This window comes from Ascaphus truei, chromosome 2, assembly GCF_040206685.1.
Source record: "Ascaphus truei isolate aAscTru1 chromosome 2, aAscTru1.hap1, whole genome shotgun sequence".
Lineage (NCBI taxonomy): Eukaryota > Metazoa > Chordata > Amphibia > Anura > Ascaphidae > Ascaphus > Ascaphus truei.
The window spans coordinates 416,799,983-416,827,280 of NC_134484.1; the positions used below are offsets into that span (position 1 = coordinate 416,799,983).

General features: G+C 44.1%; 1 protein-coding gene and 1 long non-coding RNA gene across 5 annotated transcripts in view; one reads left to right on the forward strand and one right to left on the reverse strand.

Annotated features, from left to right (window-relative positions):
* Positions 1–7,333, reverse strand: part of DNAJC1 (DnaJ heat shock protein family (Hsp40) member C1) — a 118,382-nt gene extending 111,049 nt beyond the window's left edge. For 2 of the 4 annotated variants that reach the window (XM_075587550.1, XM_075587549.1), the window contains exon 1: positions 6,967–7,333. In XM_075587550.1, the coding sequence (XP_075443665.1) occupies positions 6,967–7,125 (159 nt within the window). In that variant the 5' untranslated portion in view covers positions 7,126–7,333. The remainder of the gene's footprint in view (positions 1–6,966) is intronic. The other 2 variants (XM_075587548.1, XM_075587547.1) reach the window with 2 other exon arrangements.
* Positions 1–27,298, forward strand: part of LOC142488767 (uncharacterized) — a 433,714-nt gene that overhangs the window by 323,745 nt on the left and 82,671 nt on the right. The gene's annotated exons all lie outside the window — the stretch shown is intronic.

The window sequence follows — 27,298 nt, forward strand, 5'->3', positions numbered from 1 at the left end:
TATTTCCGGACCTAACTATGTAAAACCATAAAATTAAAAGAGGGTGTACTTTCTTTTTCACACAACTGTATATATGTGTAGCAGCAGCGCGTGAGCGCAGAGGGGGCGGTAGTGTGTGGATATAGATAGCTGCATTGTAAGTGTATAATAGAGATGCTTTAATATAGTTACCATATTTTAATTTAAAAAAAAAAATCTTTATAACTATACAAGATTGTCTATTTATTACTTTAAAAAAGAGCCTACATTTATCCTATAATAGTAAGAATCTCCTCAGAACAAGGCATTACTGGCCAATAATGTCCTGTTCTTTGAGGATTATTACTTAATTAATTACAAATGTGACATAGAATGTCAAAGACAATGAGACATTAATAAACATCACTGGTCTATTATTCACACAGTTTGGACAGCTTTTTTCAACTTTAGTGAAAACTCTTCCACTTCGGAGGGTTTATATACAGATGTATCTGTAACTTCCATGCATCTTGTTCACATATTTCATTACAAAATCTTCTAGTATATGTAATCTTGCAAACATTCCTTGTACCCCACACCCTACCCCCACCCAACCACTACACCGCCATTTTCAGAGCCACACAAAAATATACACTGCTATACCAATAATTATATATTAAAGGCAAGAACAATTAGTCACTTTGTACGGACCACCTTTTCTATCACACCATAAAATGCAACAAATGTTATTTTATTATTATGAAGCAATCCAATGTTGTTCTAACTTTAATAATCTAATCTTCAGCACATACAAAGAAACCTGGACTGATGTCAAGCAATGTTGTCAAGCAATGTTCTCAAACAAGGACAGCAGCCCAAGCAATTGCACCCTTTCAATGCTCCATCATACATACTGACAGGGCAGCCAACAGGGGGGGGACAGCCGGTGTTGGCATCCCGGGCCCCGTGGGTCAGGGGGCCCAGCCGATAAAAAAAACAAAATAAACCACAGTGAGCTGCAACTGGTCTCTCTGACACTGGGCCCAACGCAGTACCGCCAGCCACCGCAGCACTGCCGGACCCCCCGCAGTACCACCAGCCACCGCCCCCCCCCCACAGCAACCGGCCCTCTGCAGCCACCGGCACACCGCCTCCCCCCCAACCACCGGGCCTGACCTGAGACCATCCCCAAGGTAAGTCTGATTTTTATATGTAATGGGGGGGAGGGTGTTTGGGGTATTTTTTATATGTATTGGGGGGGGGTTGGGGTATTTTTTTATATGTATTGGGGGGGGTCGGGTACTTTTTATGTGTATTGGGGAGGTGGGGGTATTTTTTATATGTACTGTGAGGAACTCGCATATTTTAGCATTGTGTCCAGTATTTTTGGACACGCCACCTGGCAACCCTAGCCGCCATCCCACTCTCCCCCCCCCCCCCCCAGCCATCCTGCAGCCACCGGCCTCACGCCCTCCCCGTAGCAACGGCACCCCCTTCGCAGCCACCGGCCCTCCCGTAGCAATGGTCCCCCACTAGCAGCCACCGTCACCCCCTCTCCCCCCCCCATAAGCAGCCACCGGCCCATCCCGCAGCAACCGGGCCTGACTTGAGACCATCCACAAGGCAAGTCTGATTTTTATTTGTATGGGGGGTGTATTTTTTATATGTATTGGGGGGGTGGGTGTATATTTTTGTATGTATGGGGGGGGGGGTGTATTTGTATATGTATTTGGGGGGGTGGGGGTGTATTTTTATATTTATTGGGGGGTTATCTAAATATGCAGATATATAGTTTCTAAAATCCAAAACATCCTCTCACCAGCTGATTCCCAAGGTTAAATATCTCAAACTGAAGTGCAAACAAATTTGTTTTTGTCTACATTTGAATTTTTTTTTATCAAAGTCCATTCAGTCTTTTTCAGCAGCGACAACAAAAACTGTCATTGGTCCCAAAATGCTTATCCACTTTTTGTTCTTTAAAAAAAAAAACGACAAAACTGCCACATTCCAGCACTTTCATATACTTGGAAACTAGTATAAAAACCTCTAACCCCCTCACAGTATTATCTGGCAAAGATCCAACCATCAAAACGTTACTTTTTCGGTGAAAATAACAATTGTTCTACAAGTTCTCCAAACCCATAAACACTTAAAAATGCTGCAGTTATAGGAATGCCCCATTGTGAACACTACAATTCTGAGGGATGAATTAGCACACAATGGACTCACTTCCTGGACAGTGATAACTATCATAAACATCCTGTTACCTTGTTTCAATATGTTTACTGACAAGTATTGTGAAGAATGCCCAAAAAGTTACCGTCTATATATACTTAATATATATTTGTTATTTTTATTTTATAATCTCGCAAGAGTTGGGGTTAAAGCACCAACATGTGAAAAATCCTACATGTTTTTTTATTTTTTATTAAATAAATTAGTTCTGTAGTATTAAATACAGGCATACCCCGCATTAACGTACGCAATGGGACCGGAGCATGTATGTAAAGCGAAAATGTACTTAAAGTGAACCACTACCTTTTCCCACTTATCGATGCATGTACTGTACTGCAATCATTAAATACATGCATAACTGATGTAAATTACACATTTGTAACAGGCTCTATAGTCTCCCCGCTTGCGCACAGCTTCGGTACAGGTAGGGAGTTTGCCTATGGGCGATATGTACTTACTCGCGAGTGTACTTAAAGTGAGTGTACTTAAAGCGGGGTATGCCTGTACTGAACTTTTATTTAACTTCTGAGGCTTCGTCCATGGTTCTTGCTGGCGTGCGGAGGCGCGCTGAGGCTGAAGGAAAGCGGGTGCTTTCCCTGGCCTTAGACAGCGCGCCGTCCGTGGGCGTGTCGGGGGCGTGTCGGCGGGCCAGTGACGTCACGGAGCTGGTCCGCCCTCATTGGGCGAACCGCTCACGTGACCGGCCCTGCGCTCCGGCAAGCGGGAAAATTTTACATTTTCCTAAGACCTACGCTTCCGCAAGCGCGCGGAAGCGTAGGTGAGCCCCTACTAAAGCCGCTCTCATTGCGGCTGTAGGAGCTCGGTGCGGAGCGGAAGCGCGCTGCAAGCACTAAACATGGACGCGGCCTAATGCAATTTTTAATGATTAAGCATTATTTTGTTTTTTAATGTACTGATCCTTCTTTGGCTGCTAATGCAACTATTTAGAAAGTCGTATCTGCTTCCTTTTCAAACCGGCTGACACCTTTTGAGCTCTCCACTTTAGCAACACAGTATTACAAACAGATATGTTGCGGTGTTCCAAACAGCAGACTATTACTCCAGGGGAGCGCAATCTTTTTCCCCTGCCGGCTGTCCCCCTCTCCTCACCTTGGCTCTGGCGTCGTGATGTCACGTTGCCATGGGGACGCGTCACCAGAAGCCGTCTGAACCAAGGTAAGGAGAAGTTACAGAGGCCTTCGCCGCTTCACCGGCATTTAATTTAAATGCATTTGGGAAGCGCGCAGGCGTCAGTAAACCCTGCAGAGAATCTCACGCCCCCCAGTTTGCATACCCCTGTATTACTCTGAAAGCTGTAATTATGTGTTACACTTAGTAATATAAATGTTACATATCAGCTGCAGCATGTCACAGACTGCACACAAAGTTAGAAGCTGGCCATTTTGTTAGGCACACAATCAGGATTTTTACAGATTTAATAACAGGAGCCCCAATTGCCAGTTTAGGCAAGAATGTAGAACTATACATTGTCACATGCTTTATGTATACAAAGAGGGGGGGGGGGAGAGAAGTAGTTTTGCTGCTTTAAACTAAATGTAAAGCTGCAATCTTCTCTTACTTATTTTATTGGACTTTTGAAGAGCCATCTTTTGCAAGATCTCCATCTTATGCCAGGATACAAACAAGCTCTGGAGAGATTGCGTCCTTGAATACGGTCAACTCAGGAGGATCATGGGAGTGGGCAATATTGGTCACTGGGCAGCTGCCTCCTATTTAACCATTAGGTAATGTCATTAAAGACTGTCTGTCCATGAGTAAGGACATTGTCTGGAATCCATGTTTGATAATGACAAGGCTCCTCTTCATATAAAGGAATTGCATCATAGTGAAGTCCTGCACCCAGGAACCTCCCTGTTAAATAGGAAACCTCCCAGTTGTGAAACTTTGATTGCATTAAGGAAGTTGTAGTTTATTGCCAACACTCCAGCCCAGGCTGCACTTTTTTTCCTGGAATGAAACAAACCTTGTTTTCCAGGAGAGCAACGTGTCATTTCAAATGTAGCAGAAACCTGTGTGTTTTTTTAAGCTCTACACACTGCAGCCTAGCATGAGCATTTAGCACAGGGGTGTGCAACTCCAGTCCTCAAGAGCCACCAACAGGTCAGGTTAAGAATAGCCCTGATTCTGCATATTTCCTTAAGCATGGGAAACTCCTCCCCGCCCCCTTTCCCCCCAAAATACATCACCAACAAACTAAGGAGTGTAATAAGAACAAAATAATGTACATAAAGCAGTCCGAAATTTCAGTTACTGCATTAAAAGGTAGCAAAAAGCGATAGCCAATGAAAGTATAAAGATATTGCTAAATCAATAAGAGCACTTAAACAACCATATGCAACACTTTGCTTATAGCTGCAGAATTACCAATATATCACGGGTTAAATAATACCGCACACATTTCCCCGTCTGAAGCAGCAATCCTCAGCAAACGTTATTGTCATCTTCCCTGTACAGATAGCTCCAGTGCAGACCCCCTGTGCTCTCCTGTGTGCCCCAGCTTTGGACACTGGCAGGCATGATGCTGCCAAACTCACTGTTTTAGTTGGCAACAGTTTGTGGAAAATCAGAGGGGAACACATAACCCAGCATCTTCTGTGATTAAGAAAGCAGTGACTAAGGGGAACCGATGTGAGACCACACAAAACGATTCAGGATGAAGGCAATGACTGTTCTACAAGGGAAATCAACTACTGCAACAGTCCAGAGAAACCAAAAAGGTACATGGTAGGAAATGGCACAGGTATGTGAAATGAGCATCTAGTGAACTTGTTCCTAAACAAGCCATGCTCAGGTGCAGTGTTGGAGTTATACACGTTGGCTGATACAAGTGCCCCGAGCACAGTCCCTTACACTTCACAAGCCCTGCAATAACAAGGCAAAAACCTTGAATGGCCTTCAGTGGGACACCAATGGTTTTAGTGGATGTATTAGTGGATGTATTTATGTTTTATTATGTGCGAGTGCATATCACATTTGCAGAAGGTTTCACTTTCGCCTAGAATTAATGGCAACAAACTTAACTGGGGTCTAATGCGTAAAATTATTTTCATAAAATTTCCTTTAGCTGATCCTACTAAATAAGCGCTATGTACATTAATGGCGCTATATAAATAAAGACATACAATACAACCAAGATGTCTCTATACCTCGTTAGCAACGGGTAAGTGCAAATGAATGTATGCACCAATGTGTATTAATGAACAAATATGAAGGACCTAAGAAAGCATTAGGTGCAAGTTTTATTGGCATTAGTTACTGAGCTTTTTAGGTCCTAGAATAGAAATACATTGATGTGGGTATACTCTGTAGCGATGTATAATATACTGATACTTCAGCAGAGGGTGTGCTAGCTCATTTGCTCCCTTACTGCTTCAAAGTGTTTGAAGATGCTATTCTGCACCTATGAATTTCCCACCTTAATTTGCCAGTCATGTTTCCATCCAATTCTAGATCTATATATAAAGTTTATAGAACTAGAATTGGTGCGGTTATTGTAACGATAGCAAATGTAAATGTGTGAAAGAATGAGTCACAACATGTACTGTCTGTGAAAGTAAGTGTGTGTGCGCGCGTGCGTGATGCACGTCATAACATTTATAGGAGTGAGATCTCATGCACAAAGCAGCGGTAGTTCTAGCTATTTTAGGTCTGTGGTAGTGAATGAGCTTGCCGAGTATGTCAAACAGCTACTGTGGTTCTGTTAATGCCTGCGTGGTCCGTTTACCACTGCCAAGGAAAAAAACAAGACAGTGTAGCACACCAAAAATGACAAAACTTGTCAACAACAAAAAATTGACAGAAAAAAGTGTACAATGGCATGGTGCTATGAAAAAGCATGTCTGTCCAATCTGCACCAGGAGTAATCACACAGATCATGCACACCTCAAAATAGCATTTAAACTACTTTAAATATCGTAACTTTCTACGTTTGTAGCTCAAACATAGCAAACAGAAATGCCAAAAGTCTGAGTCCCATTGCCTCCGGTGATGAAGGGTCACACGTCTGACCTGAAACATTCTGCTGATGGACGACCACCCAACAACCATTTTTCGAGCTTGGACTTTGAAATTGTTTCGTGAATTGTCATTGTATATACTATTTTGAGGTGTGCACGGATTTTGTGACCTTTCTCCTGCTAAGAAAATGGAAAACGGTAGTGAAGACAGAGGTGCATCACAGGAGTCCCTCTGAGACTGCAGTGAAGATGGTAAAGACAGCAAATGGTAAAGCAATGGGTGTGCTTGGTGGATTTTTGCTTAACTATTGTGGGTGGCAGCATTTAGTCCAAAGGGTGAATAATTAATATCCAAAATCATCATTCATCTGCGCCACTCATTCTCTCTACCCTCCCCATTGCACAGGGACTCATATTTGCTCAAGCCAGTTCTGCTCATGTGAGGCTGTCAGGAGTCACATCTGAAAGCAAATATCTGGAAGGACGATTACTCAAGAGGCAAGAACAACTGTGTCTATTTCATCTCCAGTGACATTGCTCCCACATCGCTACCTCCCTGATCTCCCCTTCCCTGGGAAGGTGCCCCCGTCTCTCACACTTTGGGAGAGACTTTGGGGGTGACAGGAGAGAAATTCTTAGCTTACAAATAGTCCCCCCCCCCCTCCCCGTAGCAGGATCCATCCCTAGCATGTGACACGGTACCAGGTGTATCTTTTGGTTGATGGCACCCCCACCCCATGCATGTCCCACATGAGGTGACCACCAGGCCCTGCGCGCTTCCCCGCGGCTCCTTTACCTGCTCCACCCCAAGGAACTGGTAGAAGTTTTGCTGGATCTCCTCCACCAGGTCGAAGAGCTCCAGGTCCCCGTTGTCCCAGGCCCTGCAGGGGATCTGCCAGCAGCTCAGTAGTAACAGGGGCCAGAGGAGCCACGCACAGCCGCCGGGCACCCACATCCTGGGGAGGGGAGGCCTCGCAGGGAGCCGCGCTGATCTCCCCTCCGACTCTCGGCAGACGTGGCCGCCAGGCCCTGGACTCTGCTGCTGCAGCTGCTTACAACTTTGGCTGCCGGAGCCCAGCGTGGGAGAGAGGCGGGAGCGGAGACGTCACGTCTCCTAGGCAACGGCGGAGAGTCTCCGGCTGCCAGCAGACAAGGACAGACACTTCCGGAAACCGCGGCCACGTGTGCGAAGAAGGAGCGAGCGCGAGTTGTGGGAGGAAAGAGCGCGCGCGCACTCTGCTCTGCCTGTGTTTTCTGTCGCTCACAGTGCGCCCCTACAGGACCATGTGGGGATTGCACCACCAGTATGGTGCAGCTGAATGTTAAGAATGTTGGGTTTGTTACTGTATATAAAAGGTCGGAAAGAGAGAGAGAGAGAGATGGCAAGTTATCATTTCTGTTGTCCCCATACCGTACCCTGGCAACCCTGGAGGTCTCTTTCAAGGAGATTTGGGATTAAAAAAAAACAAAAAAACAGTTGATTTGGATGTGGGAATAATTTGTTATGAAGGGAGCAGAAAAATTGTCATTTCAGAATGAAATCGGGGAGTTTCTCATCAATAGGGGGAGTTGGTCAGTGTATTTTCACACATCTTCTATGCCATCACACATAGGACCGTAAATCAGACAGTATTACTGGATCTCGTGGGGTCAGAGAGTAGTTTCTGCGGCTGCTGAAGTAAATCAAAACTTACAATATATATATTTTTTTTTTTTCTACTGAAAATGTTTGCAAAAATTTGAACCATTCACCCAAATATTATTATTTTTTTGCACATCAGAAGTCAATTTGTAAATCTCAAATTCAGATTACATGTCCTTTTTATATATTGCCATTTTCACAAAATTCTGTAACATTGAGAGATTTGACAGTTTGCGAAAATGTAGATAAAATGCTAAACTATTATTTAAAAAACACAAGTTTCAAAACGTGTCGAAATAATTTCGGGAAGCATATTTAAAGACATTCGCACATCACTAGTCCACAGGAGCTGATAAGCAATGTATCAATGTAATTGGCTTTCTTAGGAAACTCAATCATCCTAAAAGTAACATTTGCACTCCTTTGCTTCCTGTGTAAAAAATGCATAAATTGCTATTTTTTTTGCCAGTCCGTTTAATCCTGTTAGTTGAAACAAAAAAGCATAAGGGAAGAAATTCTAGATCAACAATTTACCTATTTATACAACAGTTTACAAATAGTCTCACCACATAAGACATAAAACAAACTGTTTTTAAACACTGACAAGACTGTAACAATGGTATTCGGGACCAAGACAACATTTTTAAAACTTACAGTGACGGAGCTCCAGATCAGAACCAACGGTAACACCACCCTAACTCCTGTTACTTGTTTTATTTACCTGGGCATATGGTTTGACTCCCACTTAACATTCGGGAAGCACATTGATACCCTGACATCCAAAACCTATGCCAAGCTAGGTGTACTTTACAGGAACAAATCCTCCCTAAGTCTGCTGGTCAGAAAGCGTATCGCACAGCAGATGCTAATGCCAATTATCGACTATGGAGATATAGTATATGGCTCAGCACCCCAAACCCACCTTAGCAAACTTGATACCCTCTACAATTCAATACGCAGTTTTGTTCTCCAATGAAACTACAAACCCATCACTGCGAAATGCTCAAAGAACTAGACTGGTCATCACTTGAGTCTAGGCGCAAAGTTCATTTTTCCTGTCTTGCCTTCAAATACTTTCTGGGCAAGCTACCCATCTATCTGAACAAGCTCCTCACCCCTACCACATGCAGCACTTATCAACTGAGATCTGACTCTAAAAGACTGTTCATGGTCCCAAGGCTAAACAAAGTATCCGGCCGCTCCTCCTTCTCTTACCGTGCACCCCAAAACTGTAACAACCTACCGGAGACTCACATCCACCACCAGTTTAAGTTCTTTCAAAACCAAAGCTGTCTCACATTTTAATCCGGTCTGTAACTGTTACATACGCCCATAATATATATTATCTTTAAGTATGCATGCAATGTCTTGTATATAATGTATACCCTATTCACTTATGTAACCATGTATTATTTGTCATTTTAACTCCTATGCCCAGGACATACTTGAAAACGAATACTTGAAAACGAGAGGTAACTCTCAATGTATTACTTCCTGGTAAAATATTTTATGAATAAATAAATAATAAATAAGATATTATGTAAACATTCTAAAATTACTTCAAAGCACATGGTTCATATGGAGACATTAATGTTTTAAAACAAAAATGCTTACACTTGTCAGATTTTTCTTTTAGAGTAGTACCAAGTCTTTATATTGAGCCCATTAAATATGCCAGGACCATTAGTCAGGATATACTTGAAAACGAGTGGTAACTATCTATGTATTTCTTCCTTTTAAAATATTTTATAAATAAATACATTACAGTAGTTTCTTTTTGTCCATGGTGTACAGCTCCCAGATGTTCAGTTACCCATGTGCCCATTTTTCAGTCATGTGGAAGCGTCAGTCCGGATTTGTGAAACTCAGACTGTTTGTTTCGTGATTCGGCCAGACCCACTGGGCACTGAGACCAAGTCTGCACTACCTTCCTGGTGATACAAAAATGGGCATGGAATGCATCCTGATTGGTTGAGAGCAAGCACCTGTTTGGAAAATAGCTGTCAATCACCACTTGGATTAAGAAAATGGAGTCCCAAAATGCAGTGTGCTACACATCGCGCAACTTTAAGGGGCACCAATGTTTTAATCCTAGCAACGTGTGACTGATTAATATATGCAGGCCATGGGCCCGCTCTCCCTCGTCTTGGGCTATGGGCCCTCTTTCCTTCTGTCTGTTGTTGCAATCTCTTCCATCTCGGCACATTCAGACAAACGGTTGCCAGTATTAGGGGGTTCGCCGCGCTGCGCCGAGAGAAACACCTGCTCTCAAGAAAATTGAGAGCAGGATTCGCGACGGAGCGCTAGGCCACACCCCACAGCGGCTCAGCCAATGAGGGCAAACCTGCCGGGTGACGTCACGGCCACGCCCCGTCACGCACCCCCATCTTTCCCCCTGCACATGCCGCCAACATCGCAGGCGCGCGTGCAGCGCAGGCACTGGGGCCGTAGCCCAACATGCTCTGACCCAGGGGTGGCCTACTCCAGTCCCTTAGGGCCACCAACCGGATCTGGTTTTCAGGATATCCCAGCTTCAGTCGATGACTGAGCCGCCTGTGCTGAAGCAGGGATATCCTGAAAACCTGAACTGTTGGTAGCTTTAGACGACTGGAGTTGGCTACCCCTGCCCTCTCTCTGATCATCACCTCTTTCATCCTTGTTCCACCTCCTGCTCTCCCCTCTATTCCTAATCGCTATGTTCTTACACCACCGGGAAGCTGCCATTCGTACACACTTTTATATGTAGATTGCTAGAAATGAATGAATTACACATGTTGGATTTGTTATGGCCCATGAAAAGTCTGGCTGAGCTAGAACACAAATGCCTGTAATAAAGTCTCAATCTTAACATAAAGCATGAAATAGTGTCTCTAGCACTGAGTTAAAGCTTTGATGGTAAATTATTTATTTATATGACCCACTAATACTTTGACATCATTTCCCTGGCACATCATACATAATAGTTCAGTATCAGAAAAAAATTAGATCTTTTATTTCCACATAAATAACAGATTGATAAACCTACAAAGTTGTGACAAAATTCCCACTTTGCATTGAATCAAGGAATAATAACGAGCATTACCATAAAAAAATGTTCCTAAGGACCTCACTAGCATCCGCATCCTGCCTATTTGCATCTAAATTATATGTTTTAGATGTCTTATGCTTAACTGGTGCTGTCATTGACCACTGTTTAAAGCAGAACAGCACACAGTTCATGATTGGCAGCAATCCAAGCATGCAATTGTTTTTAATTTTCAACATAGGATTGAAGCAGGGGTTTCCGGAGCTGAACCCTGTTAATTTCAGCTCCGGAGACCCCCTGATTCCGGAGATACTTACCTCCATATGGGGTGCCAGTAGCCACTCTGCGCGGCTACCACTGTTCATGCAATGGTGCGCCCCGCGGGCCAATAGAAAGCCTTGACGTCATCTGGTGCGGCTTCCTATTGGCCCGCGTGATGTGGGAGCTTTAAACTTTGAAGAGGCACCCCCTTTGGAGGTCTATCTCAGGAATCAGGCGGTTGCCGGAGGTGAAATGAATGGGGTTCAGCTCCGGAGACCCCCTGCTTTAATCCTATTGTAGCCCACGTCCCCCTCTGGGCTCACCTTCGCTTCTCCCTTACCTCCGCTGCGGTCGGAGGGACTGCGGGGTGTGCGGGTACCACCGGAGTCCGCGGCGGCCCCGTGGTTAGACAGGAAGGTGGGGGCAGTGTGCAGGGAGCACTCCGTTGCTCCGGAGGCTCAGCGGCGGCCCGAACGCTAGGGTGCCGCCATCTTGTTTCTATTGCCCATGCGCAGTGGACAGTAACTGCGGCGGCCATTACATGGAGGGCTCCGTGCAGGGACTACAAGTCCCATGAGCCTTAGGGGGCGGGAGCATGTGACGCCTCACAGCCAATAGGGCACCAGTATTCCCTGCAGCAGGGAATAGATACATTTTGCGCGCTTCAGTCGGTACTGGGACAAGGTCAGGATAGGAGTTAGGTGCAGGGGTTCGTGACCCTCTGCACTAGGCCAGATTCCCCCTAGGCCCCGACTCACCTGTTCAGATTGTGATTGCTATAGGGACAGGCCCTTAGGTAGGGACCCCGCCCCATTAGCTTTGCTGCCCTGATAATTGTGGCCTGGGACCAGACCACCTCTCAAGATAGTGAGGTAGATAGAAGTGGGACACTCCAACGGGATACCACCGCACGTGGAGGTGGACTCATTGCTGTTAGCCCACGTCGCTGGATCAGACGTATCCTAGTTGTTAAATCGGCCGCACCAAGTACTGGAGTACTTGGCAGGTACATTCATCAAAGTGCACCAACATATACAGAACAGTGGCAGCGCTGACCACACAAAGGGTGGGGGGCTTTATCCTTGGGGACACTAAGGTGGTTGAGTGTCCAGGGGCTTCTAAGGTACGGTGGGCACTGTGGACAAGAGTGTGGGACCTTGGTGGGTGGTTACGGCCATGTCCGGCTGGCGGGTAGCTGTAACCAGTAGCAAATTCCTATATCTAGTCAACTGTTCTTTTATGTTATGCCAAGTGTGGTTACTGTGTGATCGTATATGCCTATATATGTATATGGGTCCTGTAATGGGCAAATCCATATAGTAGGATCCGTTACCGATGGAGGCGCTGTCGAAGATGGTTCCAGAATACACCACAGGCTCCCAGCAGCAGAGGCTCAGACCTCCTGTGAGCCACAGGTATCGCACCACACGTACACCGTAGACACATATCTCACAAAGGGTGGGGATACATGTTAAAAAATAAGAAAATAAAAAATGGCTTGGATTTCTACTGTAACATATCATTTGGTTTTATATGACAGAAAGGTCTCTCATTTTCAGGTTGATAGCCTTTGCCCCCTGTATATCTAATAACTCCCTATTCATTCTCAATTACAAAGCGCTGTGCTCCATTTTTTTGCCTTTCAATGCACCAAATCTTTCTGACTCACTTTGTAGACTTTGCCAGAATTTTGCCTTGACTGCTTAGCAGTATGTTGTGCATTCAGACAAACACTAGACCTTGAAAGGCACGTCATTTGTCTGTGATTTATTTAGGCTGTAACAGTGTTTTGCCGTTTCATAACCTTAGCTATAGTGTCTGTAATAACATCTTCAATATATCATACTTTTTTTTTGCCAAGAATTGTAATCACTATGGAGAATAAATACACAAAGAACTTAGAGAATTTATTTTTATTTAAACAAGATGTTTGCCGATTATTTATATTAATCACAGGCTTTCTGATTGTTCTACAATGGGCACAAATATCACACGTCCAAAAATGTAATGTCACTTGAAATCAGGTTACAAAAGATATTGATCACAAGATATGTATATTAATTCCATTTAAAAAATGCAAACATGTGTAATTGTTTTTTAAAAGATTTTCCTGTGTGTAAAAGAGCCGGCCTCAGGCTTTGCAGGGGCCCAAGGCGGCACGTGTGCAGCGGGGCCACCCCTTCAAAAAAAATGTTAAGGGGACTTACCTTGACGAGCGGAGCGGAGCCTCCTCCGGCAGCTTTGCTGCTTCATGACATCACAGCGACATGTGATGTCACTTTGCCATGGCAAAAAAAAAAAACACACACACAACAACAACACATACACACACACACAGAGACACACCTACTTCTGTCGGTGAGAAGCAGTCCTGTCGGTCCGGAGGCCCCACGCTCTCTTCTCCAGTCGGATGGAAGTTGGATCCCGACGCCGACAGGAGGAGGGAGAGGGAGCGCGGAGTCCCCGAAGGCGTGGGGCCCAAGATGGCCACCTTGCCCTAATGCCAGCAGCTAAGCAAGTGCCCAATGGAGCAATAAATATATTTTTTTCACTATATACTTTATTTTGTGCCGGTAACGTGACTGCCCCTGGTGATGTATGCGGATTATCCCCTCTTTGGAGACTATGGGTTCTGCAAGGTGTTTTGTCTAAAGTCGGTTAACTGTGTGGGCTCACTCAGGTTACTCCCCACCATGTGACGTATGATGTAAGGGATGCAAGGGTGTATATATAGCCCTCCCTTGTGTTCTAGAAGCAGATTAGTCAGAGTTCTGACTGGGATCCTTACTGTGAGTCCTGTAAATAGGTTTGTATGTATAGTCATGTGTATTAAGATGTGCCCTGTCACCGTTTGTTGTTTTCAGTTAGTTACGTGACCCTTAATATAGCACCTGTAAAAATCAGATCTGGGACCTTAGGTTGTGGAAGAGTAATGCCACTTGTCCTGGTCTCAACAGGTTGTCCTCAGGGCTGCAGACAGATCTCAGGGACCCAGGACTACAGCTATGATCCGGTGCCCCCCCCACCCATTGGCGGCAGTGTTGCAAGCCCCATTTCACAAATTGCGAGCCCCCTCTATTTCCCTCCCCTCAGTCTCACCTCTCACTCTCCCCCTCCATCAATGAAACCACTCCCACTCAATCCCTGCCACCCCCCACCTCACATGCATTTCTCTCCCCTGCGTCCCACTCTTATTCCCTCACTCCTCTCACACTCATTCCCTCCCCCTCACACAATTCCCCCCCAATAATATATACCAAAAGCCTCCACCCCCAATGAAAAAAAAAACACAACACAGACTTACCTTGTGGATGGTCAGGCTGTGCCCGGTGCCTGCAGGGAGCCCGGCCGGTGCTGCAAGTTGGGCACGACCTCTGGCGAGGCCCGGCTTCTGGTCCTCTTGTGGCCAGGCCTCTGCTCTCCCTCAGCTGCAGGCTTCTCTGTCCCACATTCTTCCAACGCTGATGCGCGTTTACTTCCGGTGCACTGATGTCATAGAGGCCCATCATGCCCCGGATGTCCCCCCCCCCTTCCTGTTGCGGCCCTGGTTGTCCCTACTGCAGCCTGACCTCCACTGTCCTCACAGAGTTGTTGACAGCCCATATTCATATAGTACCCACGTGTCAAGTGTAATGTATGTCAATACCTGTGTAGCTCTATAGATGCATGTCAAATAAAGCACCTTTTTCTATCTGCTGTGACAGGACGGCCTAGCAGAATGGTCAGGAAGACGCTAGACACAGTATGAAACTTTAAATATAGTGGTTTATTTATCCACCAACAAAATAACCATCAGGGTACTGCCCCTTTAAGGCAAAATAAAACGTGAAATAAATTCCTATTCCCATTAGGGAAACTAACTCAACTGCTTCAGCCCTATCTCCCGGGCAGCCAGCTACTCTGGTTATCCACCCCAAAACAAAAACTACATTCAATATTTCAGTACAAAAATAAAGTCTTATCTGTATTGTAGCTCCAACAGCAAACAGGAACGCTGGTTCCGGGGAGCAGGTTGTGTCCGCCTCATAGCAGTCTTTATCCTGGGATTGGGGCCCCAGCAGCAGAGCTCCTCGCAGGGCTGGGGTACCAGAGCAACAGCTAGGGTTCTTTCTAATTGGCAGAAGTCTCCCTATCTCCTTGGGGAGGGGGAAACTAACACACCTTGTGTAAGCCACTTCCTGCTTTTTTAAACCTGCAGTCTCTCAGGAATCCTGCTTAATTAGGCTGCAGGTGCATGCAGTTCTCCATAATTAGGTTAACTGGTTGAGTGCTGGAAGGTACACATATCCTCCAATCCAGCCTACTGAGTCAGTTACTCTGCCACACTGCTTATTCCCGCCCAGAGTGCACATACCCAGCACCCTGAACAGGCATGAGACTGAGCATATAGTAAAACTGTTGTGACCACATTTGTAGCCGGGCAAGGAGGGTTACATATGTAAAAAGAAAATTGCATGCGACTATATGTGTTATTTCAGGTGTCTAGGATTTATATGTGTAACCCTCCATGCCGGCTCTTTGGGAGTTTACATCGATGTCAGTGTTAGTGCTGCTCGGGATGCAATACCTTGGTCTGGGTGCTGGCTGGACGTTGGTATACAATGATGGATGCCAGGAACTTTATTAATTCAAAACGGCAGTATATTATGTGCCATACACAGTCTCACATGTAATATACCTCTGTATATATCCTCTTGTATTTCCAGAAATATGTCTTTGGCTTATGCTGTTTACATGGCTTCCCTAGCTGGCCCCCATCTCGGCCCACTTGGAAGGTACTGAGGCTTTGTATAGCGGGGTCTGCTTGTGGAATCCCTCTGCTCTATAGCCCTAGCACTGCTCCATATCCATGGAGCCCCTGGCAGGCCTAGTACTACTCCCTCTGGGATCGGCCCCCTCTCATCAGGGCGACGTGCCACTGTGTGACCTACTAGAGAGAGCCAGTAAGGGACATGTGGGGTGTCCCACTATACCTTGGGACTATGGCTTGTGAAGCTCCCTGTTGTCATAGCCGGTCTCTCATGATTTCTTGGGAGTAATGCCAGGCCATCTTGGTGGGACTCTAACTACACGGGGTACTTTCCCTAACTGAAAATAATAGAGGATGGGGAACCTATCCTAAAAATAGGGGCTTACATAACTATTCACAATGAGATCCCACTTCTTCTGCTCCTCCAGGGATCTGCTCTTCCAGAAGCTTCCACACCCCCAACCCCCTAAATTTGTAGCCTAGAATGATGTCACTGTATCCAGGCACAAATGGGCGTGGCTTACCTTCTGCTGAGCCACGTCAGCATCATGTGATCCAACACAGTTTACTTCTAAAGGCCCTAATAATCCCAAAGGGAGGTTACACTTTCCCATGATTAAAATAGATGTCCCCAACATCCTATAACCAGATCAGGGATACCCTTCAACATAGCAGGATATACATCCCCGTACATAATACATTGTGACAGGTTCATGCATTTCTTTTTTTCATGTATATAACGACAGTAATGGTATGGTTCTGTGACCATCCTGGCACAGCGCTCAGTACATAACACTAGCACAGGTAATATAAATAAAATATATTGACCTTTTCTTGCATAAGACCTGTAAGCGCCAGTATATGTTTATATAAAAAAATATAACGCTAACTGCTGAATTTGGAGTGCTGCTTTTTCTTCTTACTTATTACCATATATATGTGTGTGTGTGTGTGTGTGTGTGTGTGTGTGTGTGTGTGTGTGTGTGTGTGTGTGTGTGTGTGTGTGTGTGTGTGTGTGTGTGTGTGTGTGTGTGTGTGTGTGTGTGTGTGTGTGTGAATAATATCAGGAATTGAATTTGCATACAAAAAATACAAAATAAATAAATATATATATTTTTTTATATATAATGTATAGCCATAGTTTGACAAGAATGCCTGCAGTATATATAAATACAGTGTGTATATGTGTGTATGTATATATATATATAAAATAAATAGTGAGGCACTACTGCCATCTCAGAGGTGGAGGACAAAAGAACGGGCAAATAATAGGTGTGAACACTAATAAAGTATGTAACGATCTATTATTCGTGTTTTCTTGTGCTAGGGCACGGCAAGACTGTAGACAACCCTTTTTCATTTACTGAACAGCTCGATGTTGCTAGAAGCGTTATGTCAGACACACGGACAAAAAGTCCTAGATATCCCCACAGAGCAGGACAAAGTTAGCTTTCCCCTGATGAAGTCTTTTTCAAGACGATACGCGTAGGGTGGAGGCTGGAATAGCATTTCCTTAAGGTCTCCCTGACTCTGAGTTCTTAGCTCTATCTGGCAATATTGGTTTAGTATTAGCTGGACAGTGTATGCCGATTCCTCCCATCAACGGATACAACAACGTGCTGACGTTATACTCGCAATCCTGCGAGACTGGAGGGATAGCTAGGACAACACTGGAGGCAGCTGCAGACACATCTGAGCCTGTGCGGAGTATCGGCGTTCCCCGTGGAGCCAGAACCAACTAGCCGCCATACAGATCAGCAGTGAGGAGAGGATCTTGATATCCTACATGCCTGTTTTATCTGCTACTTTGTAAGTAGCCTTTTGTCTTTTGCGCATTCTGAAGAATACAAGCATACTTCACCATATTTTGCTTCTTTTTTATTATTTCAGATTCATCTCCATTGGTTTCGTCCATATGCTATTAATTCTTCCCTGATACTTTGCAACAGTTTTCACTTATCACTATTTGCTCCTGTGTTTTTTCTCCCCTTTCTATATTTCCATTACTAATGTGTATAGTATTAACTTATTGGCAGCATTTAATGGTACATTGTCTGATTATAGTGTTTTAATTGCGCACTTAGTTATTCTATATATATATATATATATATATATATATATATATACTACTGCCATCTCAGAGGTGGAGGACAAAAGAACGGGCGAATAATAGGTGTGAACACTAATAAAGTATATAACGATTTATTATTTGTGTTTTCTAGTGCTAGGGCACGGCAAGACTGTAGACAACCCTTTTTCATTTACTGAACAGCTCGATGTTGCTAGAAGCGTTATGTCAGACACACGGACAAAAAGTCCTAGATATCCCCACAGAGCAGTACAAAGTTAGCTTTGTAGAAGCGTTACATGACGCACCGCACACACACACACATTAGAATAAGCTTGGGAAATGCTGATTGCCTTTCACACCAGGTCCTTTAGGATTTTGCTTGGGGTTTCAATAGTTTTGCCCGATTTTCACTTTCTTAAATAGCCCCCATCGATTACATTTTTTTTTTTTAATAGGAATGGTTCTCCTTCATGTATGTATGTCTTTATTTATATAGCGCAATTAATGTACATAGCGCTTCACAGCAGTAATACATGTGACGCCCCCTCACCCCCCAGACCTTTCTATATGACCCCACCGCCTTTTGCTGCTCGTGCCGCTGAGATATTTCTGTCAGAGAGAGAGAGAGAGAGGCAGACACAAATGCTTGCTCTAATATTGTATGAGAAAACTTTTAGTAAATTGCGTTCTGAAAACAGCTGCAACATTTCGAGAAAATTCAGCAAGGGCATCAGTTTCCAGTGTTTGCGTATGACCCCCATAATGTCCCTGCACACGTCAATATCTAAGTATGGGCTTGATCAGTGATCACTATGGGCAGAAATGCATGAAGCCGCTTTCACAGAATTGCTAAATCAGCCTATTAGTAGAAGCAGCAGACAAAAGGTTAATTGGCCCAATACTCAGAAATTGCTGGAAGATTTAATGAGATTATTGCTGCACATATCAATGCTAGGGTTAATTAGCCCAGCAGCTGGCCTAGTAATAACCTATGACAGCGCGAGAGTTTATTAGCGTTAGCACACTACTCCTAATAACAATAAAATAGTAATCACAACCCATAAAATGGGTTAATCAGTTTTCTACTACTACTCCTTCACGTAGCCATAAAGTCACCTTTAAATTAACTAACTAAGGAACTAACTCATTATCCTGCTACCCTTAGTAACAGATCAAGGGGCGCTTCCTTCTAATCTTCAGACTGCAAAACTAGTGCAAGGAAAACCCCACCACATTCACTAAAGGAAAAAGTCCCCATTGTGTGTGTTTTTAAATGTTCCTCTAGAACAGGGGTGAGCAACTCCAGTCCTCAAGGCCATCAACAAGTCAGGTTTTCAGGATATCCCTGCTTCAGTCAAAGACTGAGACAGCTATTGAGCCACCTTTGCTGAAGCAGGGATTTCCTGAAATCCTGACCTGTTGGTGTCCCATGAGGACTGGAGTTGCTCACCCCTGCTCTAGAGCAGGACTGCGCAAATTTTAGTCTGCCCCCCCCCCCCTCCCCACCTGCTCTCCCCCTCTGCCTGCTCCTCTCTTACCTTTTGTCCGGCTTCATCTGACGTCACGACATCATGTGACGTCAACGTGGCATCATGTGACCCCCATGGCGTTATTTGACACCACATTGCCATTGCGACGCGTCTCTAGAAGCCGCCTGGAACAAGGGAAATGAGGCATACAGAGGCCTCACGTGCAACCCCGGCCTTTAATTTAAATGCTTTAGAGAAGAGCGCGAGGCCTCTGTAAGCTCTGCGCCCCCCCAGACCATTTCACGACCCCCAGTTTGCGCTCCCCTGCTCTAGAGCGTAAGCTGTCACAAGCAGGGCCCTCATTGCCTTCTGTATCTGTTTGTTTGTCCTTACTTATATGAGTACTTCAGAATTAGGTGATACCTTTTTTTATTTGGACTAACAATTGACATGTAAGACAAGAGTTAGGGAGTTCGCTCTGCCACAAGTCGGCAATACCGCTTATTTGTATGTAACTTTGCTTATGTAATTTACGTCTCTCTGTACCGCACTGCAGAATATGTCGGCGTGTTACAAATAAACAACAATAATAATGAAATGTAATTGTTCCATAAATGTGGTGCTATTTTTGCACCTCTTGTAACCCCAGATGTGCTTATGGGAGACTGACAAATCCCTTCCAGAGCGTACATGTAGCAGTTACAGGCTGCAAAAACAGGGCAACATTGACACAATACTGCACTGTCTTTATCAAACCAGGAAACTCCATCGGTTTGAATGGAAATGTTTTTCTTCAAATCTGGCGTATAATATTGCACCCCCATGTTTCAGCGGGGAGGCAATGATACATGTTTTATGATATAAAAGTGGTATTTATTTTTTATCAGTCGGCAAATCTTGCGGAACAAAAAAAAAAACACTGCACCAGATTTATCAATTAAGAAAACCCCACTGGTTTCAATGGTGAGACTGTTTGCGTAGAAATCTGGTACTGTTTCTTGTCCCAGTTTTGCAGGAGGGAGATTGTTATAAATAACCTTCCCCTGTCTCCCTCCCCCCCCCCCCCATTTATTTCAAAGGAATTTTTTTTTGTTTCTTGATCCATCTAGTGCTGCATTATTACACCCGTTTTGCAGCCAGGGGAATGCAGTAAATTGCCGCCCAAAATGTCGTTTGTGTTTAGTTTTTAAAGTGCTGTACATACAGGCAAATTGTTAATCCAGTTTTGTTTTCATTTGTTGTGTTATGTAAATCAGGGGGGCACCTCCAGCCCTCAAGGGCTATCAACAGGCTAGGTATTAGGGATATCCCTGCTTCAGCACAGGCAACTCAATTGATTGAGTCTCCTGTACTGAAGCAGGAATATCCTGAAAACCTGACCTGTTGGTGGCCCTTGACGACTGGAGTTGGCCACCTTTGGTGTAATTCATTGGCTCAAGAGATGTTGGGGCCGATGTACTAAGATTGTATTTTAATTATTTTATGTGTCAACATTTTAGTGTTACAAAAATAATACAAGCCTCCATGTGCGCCGATGTATGAAGGCCTATTATTTTGGGCGCGTCCCTTGTGTTGAATACCTGTTTGATACCATTTAAAATAAAACAGAATAAAGTTTATTTATTTTTATTTTTTTTCATTTTAACTGGTGTTAGTAAATATAAACGATTCATGTAATATTTGTAGTAGACATGCTGGGAAAATAGTACATTTTGTTAACCTATATAATCAAACATCCACTCGGTGTTCATTACATTTTTGGGTTGATACATGGCAACTTAATTCTGTATGTAGCCTATGTCCCCACCCCCCTCTGGGAGATTTAGTCATGGCTATTGCTAGGTGTAGTGCTGGTTACCTGTCTGGCACAGGAGAGCGGAGGTACCCGCGATGTAGTGGGGGAAGACAGGCAGACTTTTAGGGATTCCTCCAGTTCTCTTCTTGGCGCCACCAGACATAGGGGGCTTCAGCAAGGCTGAAGGGGGTCCCCGCTGTGAAAGTCCTTACTGTAATACTCCCTCCACACATACTGCATCGGAACCAGACATATAAATGAGGATGATCTTTATTATAGCAGCCACTGCGATGTTGTTACAGCGAATGCTTTAGTTGGTAAAGTAGATCCCTGGCTTCTCGATGGTCCTGGCCTGCAGGTGAGGCCTCTGAGGTAGATTAGTGCCTCAGCCCATGAGGGACTGAGAACATGTCTCACTCCCGGCCGGGAGGAGAGGAAGAGCTCCTACCCCAAGAAGGGATAGTTTGGAACCCCAAATCACTAACTGCTCCTACCCCAAGCAGGGGTAGGCTAGAACTGAAAGGCTCACCCCTAAGGGGGTGAACTTCATACTATAATTTAGGACTTCCTTCTTGTAGATCAAAGAGGGAGGGCCCAGCACATGCACCACCACTCATGTCACTCAGGAAGTCAGCAGGAGGAGGGGGAAAACCCCATAGGACAGCCTGTCACTGTCTGTGTCTTACTAGAACTTACACGACAGGGTAGGTAGAGAGCTAGCAGGACCAGCCACCTCTATATGTGTTAACACTAGTAAGAGTCAGACCATTATAAGAGCAGTTCATGCACATGTGTAAACAAACAATTATAAGCCCTCTTAAAAGCGCTGACCTACACACAAACAATTGTGAAAAAGTGATAACAAAATATGTGATTAACAATAAATTGATATATAAATAAATAAAGCAGCCTAATGGAACAAAAAAACAACAGACTATTCCAAATCTGTAAATACAAATAAACATACAAATTAATCGTTCCTGGCGCTGTGAAAAAAGTCCAAAATACCAAAATACCGTGAACCAACAAGGCAGTCTCTAGTACAGGCTTCCTTAGCCAGATTGATGGTCTTGATAGTGGTTTGTCAGACAGGGGTGTTGTCTTTTAATGATGTTCTGTTGCCTCTGAAATTACAGAAAAAACAGCAGGGCACGCCAATAGCGTAGTATGTTTCATCAATTGTCCCCTATCTAAAACCCTGAAATCCTACTTACAGGATAAGGGCTCGCAAAGTACAGTGGAGAGAATCTGTGCCACAAGTCCCTTCTCCTCAGATCGTCTCATGGATCCCACGTGGTCTGGTCTGCAGGAGTCTCCCTCACTCAGCAGTGATGTCGATAGAGATAATTCACTCCAACGCTCCCACAGGTGTAGGTGTGGGGGGGGGGGGGGGAAGGGTGTGGAATATGAAACAATACTAGTGTGATAACGTACAGGATTTAATGACACAAGTAAAACATTAAAATCACACTTACATAAAAACAGGGTATCAAATACAGCTCACAATGCCGTCCGCAACCTGCACAGCTCCTAATGCCGCCGAGGAGAGGATCGCCGCATGCTACACTCGATCCCGGAAATCTTGCACACGGCCGCGCTCCTCCTCTTCCTCCGGGGTACCGGCCACCCTCCTCCTCCACCTCGGGCTCCTCAGCGGAGAGGCTGAGACGCTTCGGTGAGGAGGTGCTGTGCCTCTCGCGGAGAGAGGTGGAGACAGCCGGAGGAGCGGCCTCTGGGACGGGGAGCGGCCTGTGTGAGGGGAGAGCCGCAGAGAGCGTGCTCTGTGTGTGTGTGGGGGGGGATAAGCGGGGGGGGGGGTGAGCGGGGGGGAGAGTGGAGGGGAGGGGGAGAGAGGGGGGGAGAGGGGGGTGAGCGGGGGGGAGAGTGGGGGGTAGAGGGGGGTGAGCGGGCGGGGGGGGAGAGCGGGGGGACGGGGGGGTGAGCGGGTGGGGGGTGAGGGAGAGCGCCGGGTGAGGGAGTGGCCTATGGGTGGTGAGAGCTGTGGGGAGCGCTCTCGGGGCTCTCGGGGCTCCATGATACTAGGGTATCATGCACATGTGTGTTTTAAAAAATAAATAAAAATATATCAGTTCTATAGTATTAGATAATACTTGGTAAAAAAATGTTTAATTCAACTCAGTGCCATTTTTTTTATAAGATTTAATATACTGAGCATCTCTTTATTTCTATAGCAGGTTTAAGCCAACTTTCCCAGCACTGCAAGATCTTTGCAACATTTTCCTGCTTGTGATAATTTGTTGCCAATGTTCCCGGAAGTTTGAGCTGCAAACTGTAACAATAGATAATGTTACCTTTGTAATATAAGAATACATTGTAGCTGCTGTGTTACACTGACCAAAGGATTTATTTGAAACTGAAAGCAGCCATTTAGTGAACCCTGGGAAGCAGGATCTTTGCTGATCGATCACGGGAGAACAAATCGATTGACACCTTAGGTGATTAGTTTTCAATAAAGGTGACCAAAGGCTGCATATAATAAAACTACATGATTTTTTAATGTGCCGCTTGGATTGTCTCTTTAACATCTGTATAGTCCCTTCTCTCGCACTCCATCCTGTGCCCCAATTTCCAGCAGTCCCCCTCCCCCACTTAACAACCTCGGGCCCTGGTGTAGAATTTTGTCCTGGGCCCCGGGAATGCTGGTGGTTCCATTTACATGAGCACAGTAAATCAACCATTGTCAAAAAAGGATTGACTTGGAAATGTGTGCTTTCTTTTACTATTGCATTCATATATTACCTCCATAGATGTTTAGCAGGAAGAAATTAATCTGTATGTCTGTGCATTTCTTATTTGCACTGCCCAGTAAGTTTTCACAGTAAGAATGTAAAGTACAACAAGTGCAGCCAGTTTCAGCTGTTACGTGGTCGTTCTATATAGAGCTCACATCCTCTTCAGCCCACATGTTTAATAATATATATTCTTCTATAGCACTCACAGTGTACACAGACTACAGTGCAATAGAATACAATAAGTCCCTGCCCCCCATAGCGCTTACAATCTAATTGTAGTGCCTGAGGCACAAGGAGATAAAGCAACTTGCCCCAGGTCACCAGGAGCTGACACCAGGATTTGAACTAGGCTCACTAGCTTCAAAGTCCATGTCATTGTTTTCAGAGCCAGTGCCTTTGGTCACTGAGCCCCTCCTTCAGCCCTCTTTTGTGCTGCTTCCATTTTCCATCTTTTAGATGGTAAGCTCCATGGGACTGCCTGACCCATTGTGTAATCATGTGTTAATTTATGTTATTCTGTTTGTTCTGCTTTCGATTGTTTTTCACCCCCATTGTGCTTCTCTGGAGACCATGTTGGCACATTCTAAATAAATAACACTGAAAACAATATGGATGGTAAAGATGTATTGCTATTAGTTTTTTTTTTTTTAATATATATTATTAAAATTGTAACATTTCTTAATATTGTTGCTAACCATGCCAAGGTAAATGATAGGACTACAATTAATAATTTTTCTATGACCATTACCAATAAAATAACTTCATTATGCCACTTCCAAGATGAAACAATGAATTAACCTATAAACAAGCTTAATGGGGACATTACTGCCACTTGTAGTAAAAGTGCTAATTAAACAAATGCTGCTACTCAAAGGGAAATCATTAATTAGCCATACTAGTGCCAACAGTGAGATGATTTATGTATTTCCCAGTGACTAGATGCTGAAGATGAAACAAGTCACATATTAACAATCAGATGGGCATGGTATTTATATGAATTTACATGTATTTTGAATATTTTGCACACTTCTCCCTTTAAGAATGTCATGTCATAATTTTGGGGGGTTGAAGAGACACATCTGACAAAGTAAGTGCTTCAGCTGTCTTCCACACTACCACAGTGATTGTGCCTTCGTTCTGCATTATACCAGTTCCAGCTTTGGCCTTCTGCCCAAAGACAAATGCATTAGTTGTCCTACTCCTTTCCTTTATTGTATACAGCATGAAGGATGGGGGGCATACTTGTACTCTTTCTAATTATCAATTGACATTGTAGTTAATTAAGGACTCATTTGTTTCAATTCTTTTGCCACTATGCTATCCAGTTTAGTAGGAGAGCTCATATAGACTATTTTACAAGCTACAGAAAAGTATTACAAAGATATAAACTATCATATAAATATCGATTACTAACTGTGGTCATATTACAGGTCATTTTAACAGCACCTGTGTCCTGTGGAGGGTCTCAGGTTTTAGAAGTCCTCTAAACAGCCTTGGAAGGTATTTGTAAAGTATCTTCTTGGATGCCTTAGGCGTATTATCCTTGTGTTGATAAAATTGGTTTGCATTTACAAATATACCCACTCCAATTAGGAGCGCCGGTTACAATTCTTTTTTCCTAGATTAATTAAAAACCTATTTAACTTGCCATTGTCCATACGTCCCTTGTGTTCTGGGTCAGGCTGCTGGTACGCATGGTTCCAGCGTTCATAACAAGGACCAATTTATTTTCATTTTCACAAGATAAAAATAAGTAAAGACAATTATTTTAGGAGTGATTGAATCTTTCAAAGGAAGCTAATTACATTGATATTTTGACCCGCTAAGTAGAACTGCCCCTTTAATAAGGAACAAAAACATCTGCCTGACACAAGAAGGGACTGGAGGTCAGCAGTATAGGAAGAACTGTAGGAAGAGGAGAGTGGGGGCGTTAGATGGGGAGTGAAGGAGCAATTCTTTGAGATGGTTCAGATGTCAGTTTTGATTGGAATGTAACGTTGTGGACAGGTTCCCATAGGCTTCACTGGAGGCCCAGTATCATCTTTACATATCCAGGGCAGGGATATAAGACTCATGAGGATAGTGACTGGCCTGATAAAGCAGTTGCCAAAGTTCCCGCCCAAGACTATTGCAAAGACGTGTGTTCACTGTCATGCGAGGTCGAGTAATATCAGGGACTGTGCGCTTCATTGGTCTACATTCATTTATGGGCATTAATGGTCTTGAAATGTCCAGTGCTTTAAATCAGTAACACCTAAAAGACTAAAATAAGTCTAATTAAAATAAAATTAGCCTGTAATGGTAATTACAACAGTGCATTGCAAGATTATTAATGGTAACTATGCTTCATATGCCTTCAACTACTCCAGCTGTGGAATTATTTACTCTATTTTGAAGGTATTACAATCCCTCCTAATACCAAAATGCACTAATGACAGTGACATCTATAAATAGTTTAATTTGGGCAAGTTTTTTTTAACCTCAATCTGAAACCTATAGGTATTTTAAAAATAATGCATGTTCAAATTAATGACATTGTTATTTTTGCCACAAGTCTAGAAGACCTCCAACAACAAATCAGAGAACTCGCCAAAGCAAATAAGAATGTGGGCCTACATCTGAATCACAGCAAGACCAAAGTGATGTTCAACAAATGTATCAACTCAACTCTTCAAAGATTGAAATAGATGGAATAGAACCAGAAGAAGTTGAAGACTATGTTTACCTTAGCCAGCAAGTACCAATGGATGGGAACCTTTCAAATGAAATCAATAAGGAAGATGGGATGGAGCACATTTTGAAGAAACAAGGAAACCTTTCAAAGGGAACCTTTTACTGTGCCTCAAAAGGAAAGTGTTTGACTAGGGTATTCTGCCTGTGCTCACGTATGGATGTGAACGTTGGACCCTAAATGCGAAGACAACTCAAAGAAGTATGGAGAGATGTACAGTATGCTGGGTATTACCCGAAGAGACCCGAAAAAGAATGAATGGGTTTGGAAGCAAACAAAAGTCTGTGATATCATCCCATGGGTGTAGAAAGTAGAATAGCAGCGGGCCAGACATATTGCAAGAAAAAAATTACCGTCTTGGGACAAAGATGGTACTCAACTGGATTCCAAGAGATATGAAAAGACAAAGAAGATGTCAAAAGTAAGATGGGAGGATGAAATCAGAAAAGTTGTTGGAGCAACATGGAGAAGTGAGGCTTGCAACCGGGTCATGGAAAAATGCCTGGTGTCTGGTTGCCCCGATGCTTTAAATTTAGCCTCTGGCTCCTTTGATGCAGCACAGCGCTGATTAACATGTCTGCCACTGCCGCAAATGGGAACCGCGCTCCCCGTCATGCTTTACGAGTGCAAC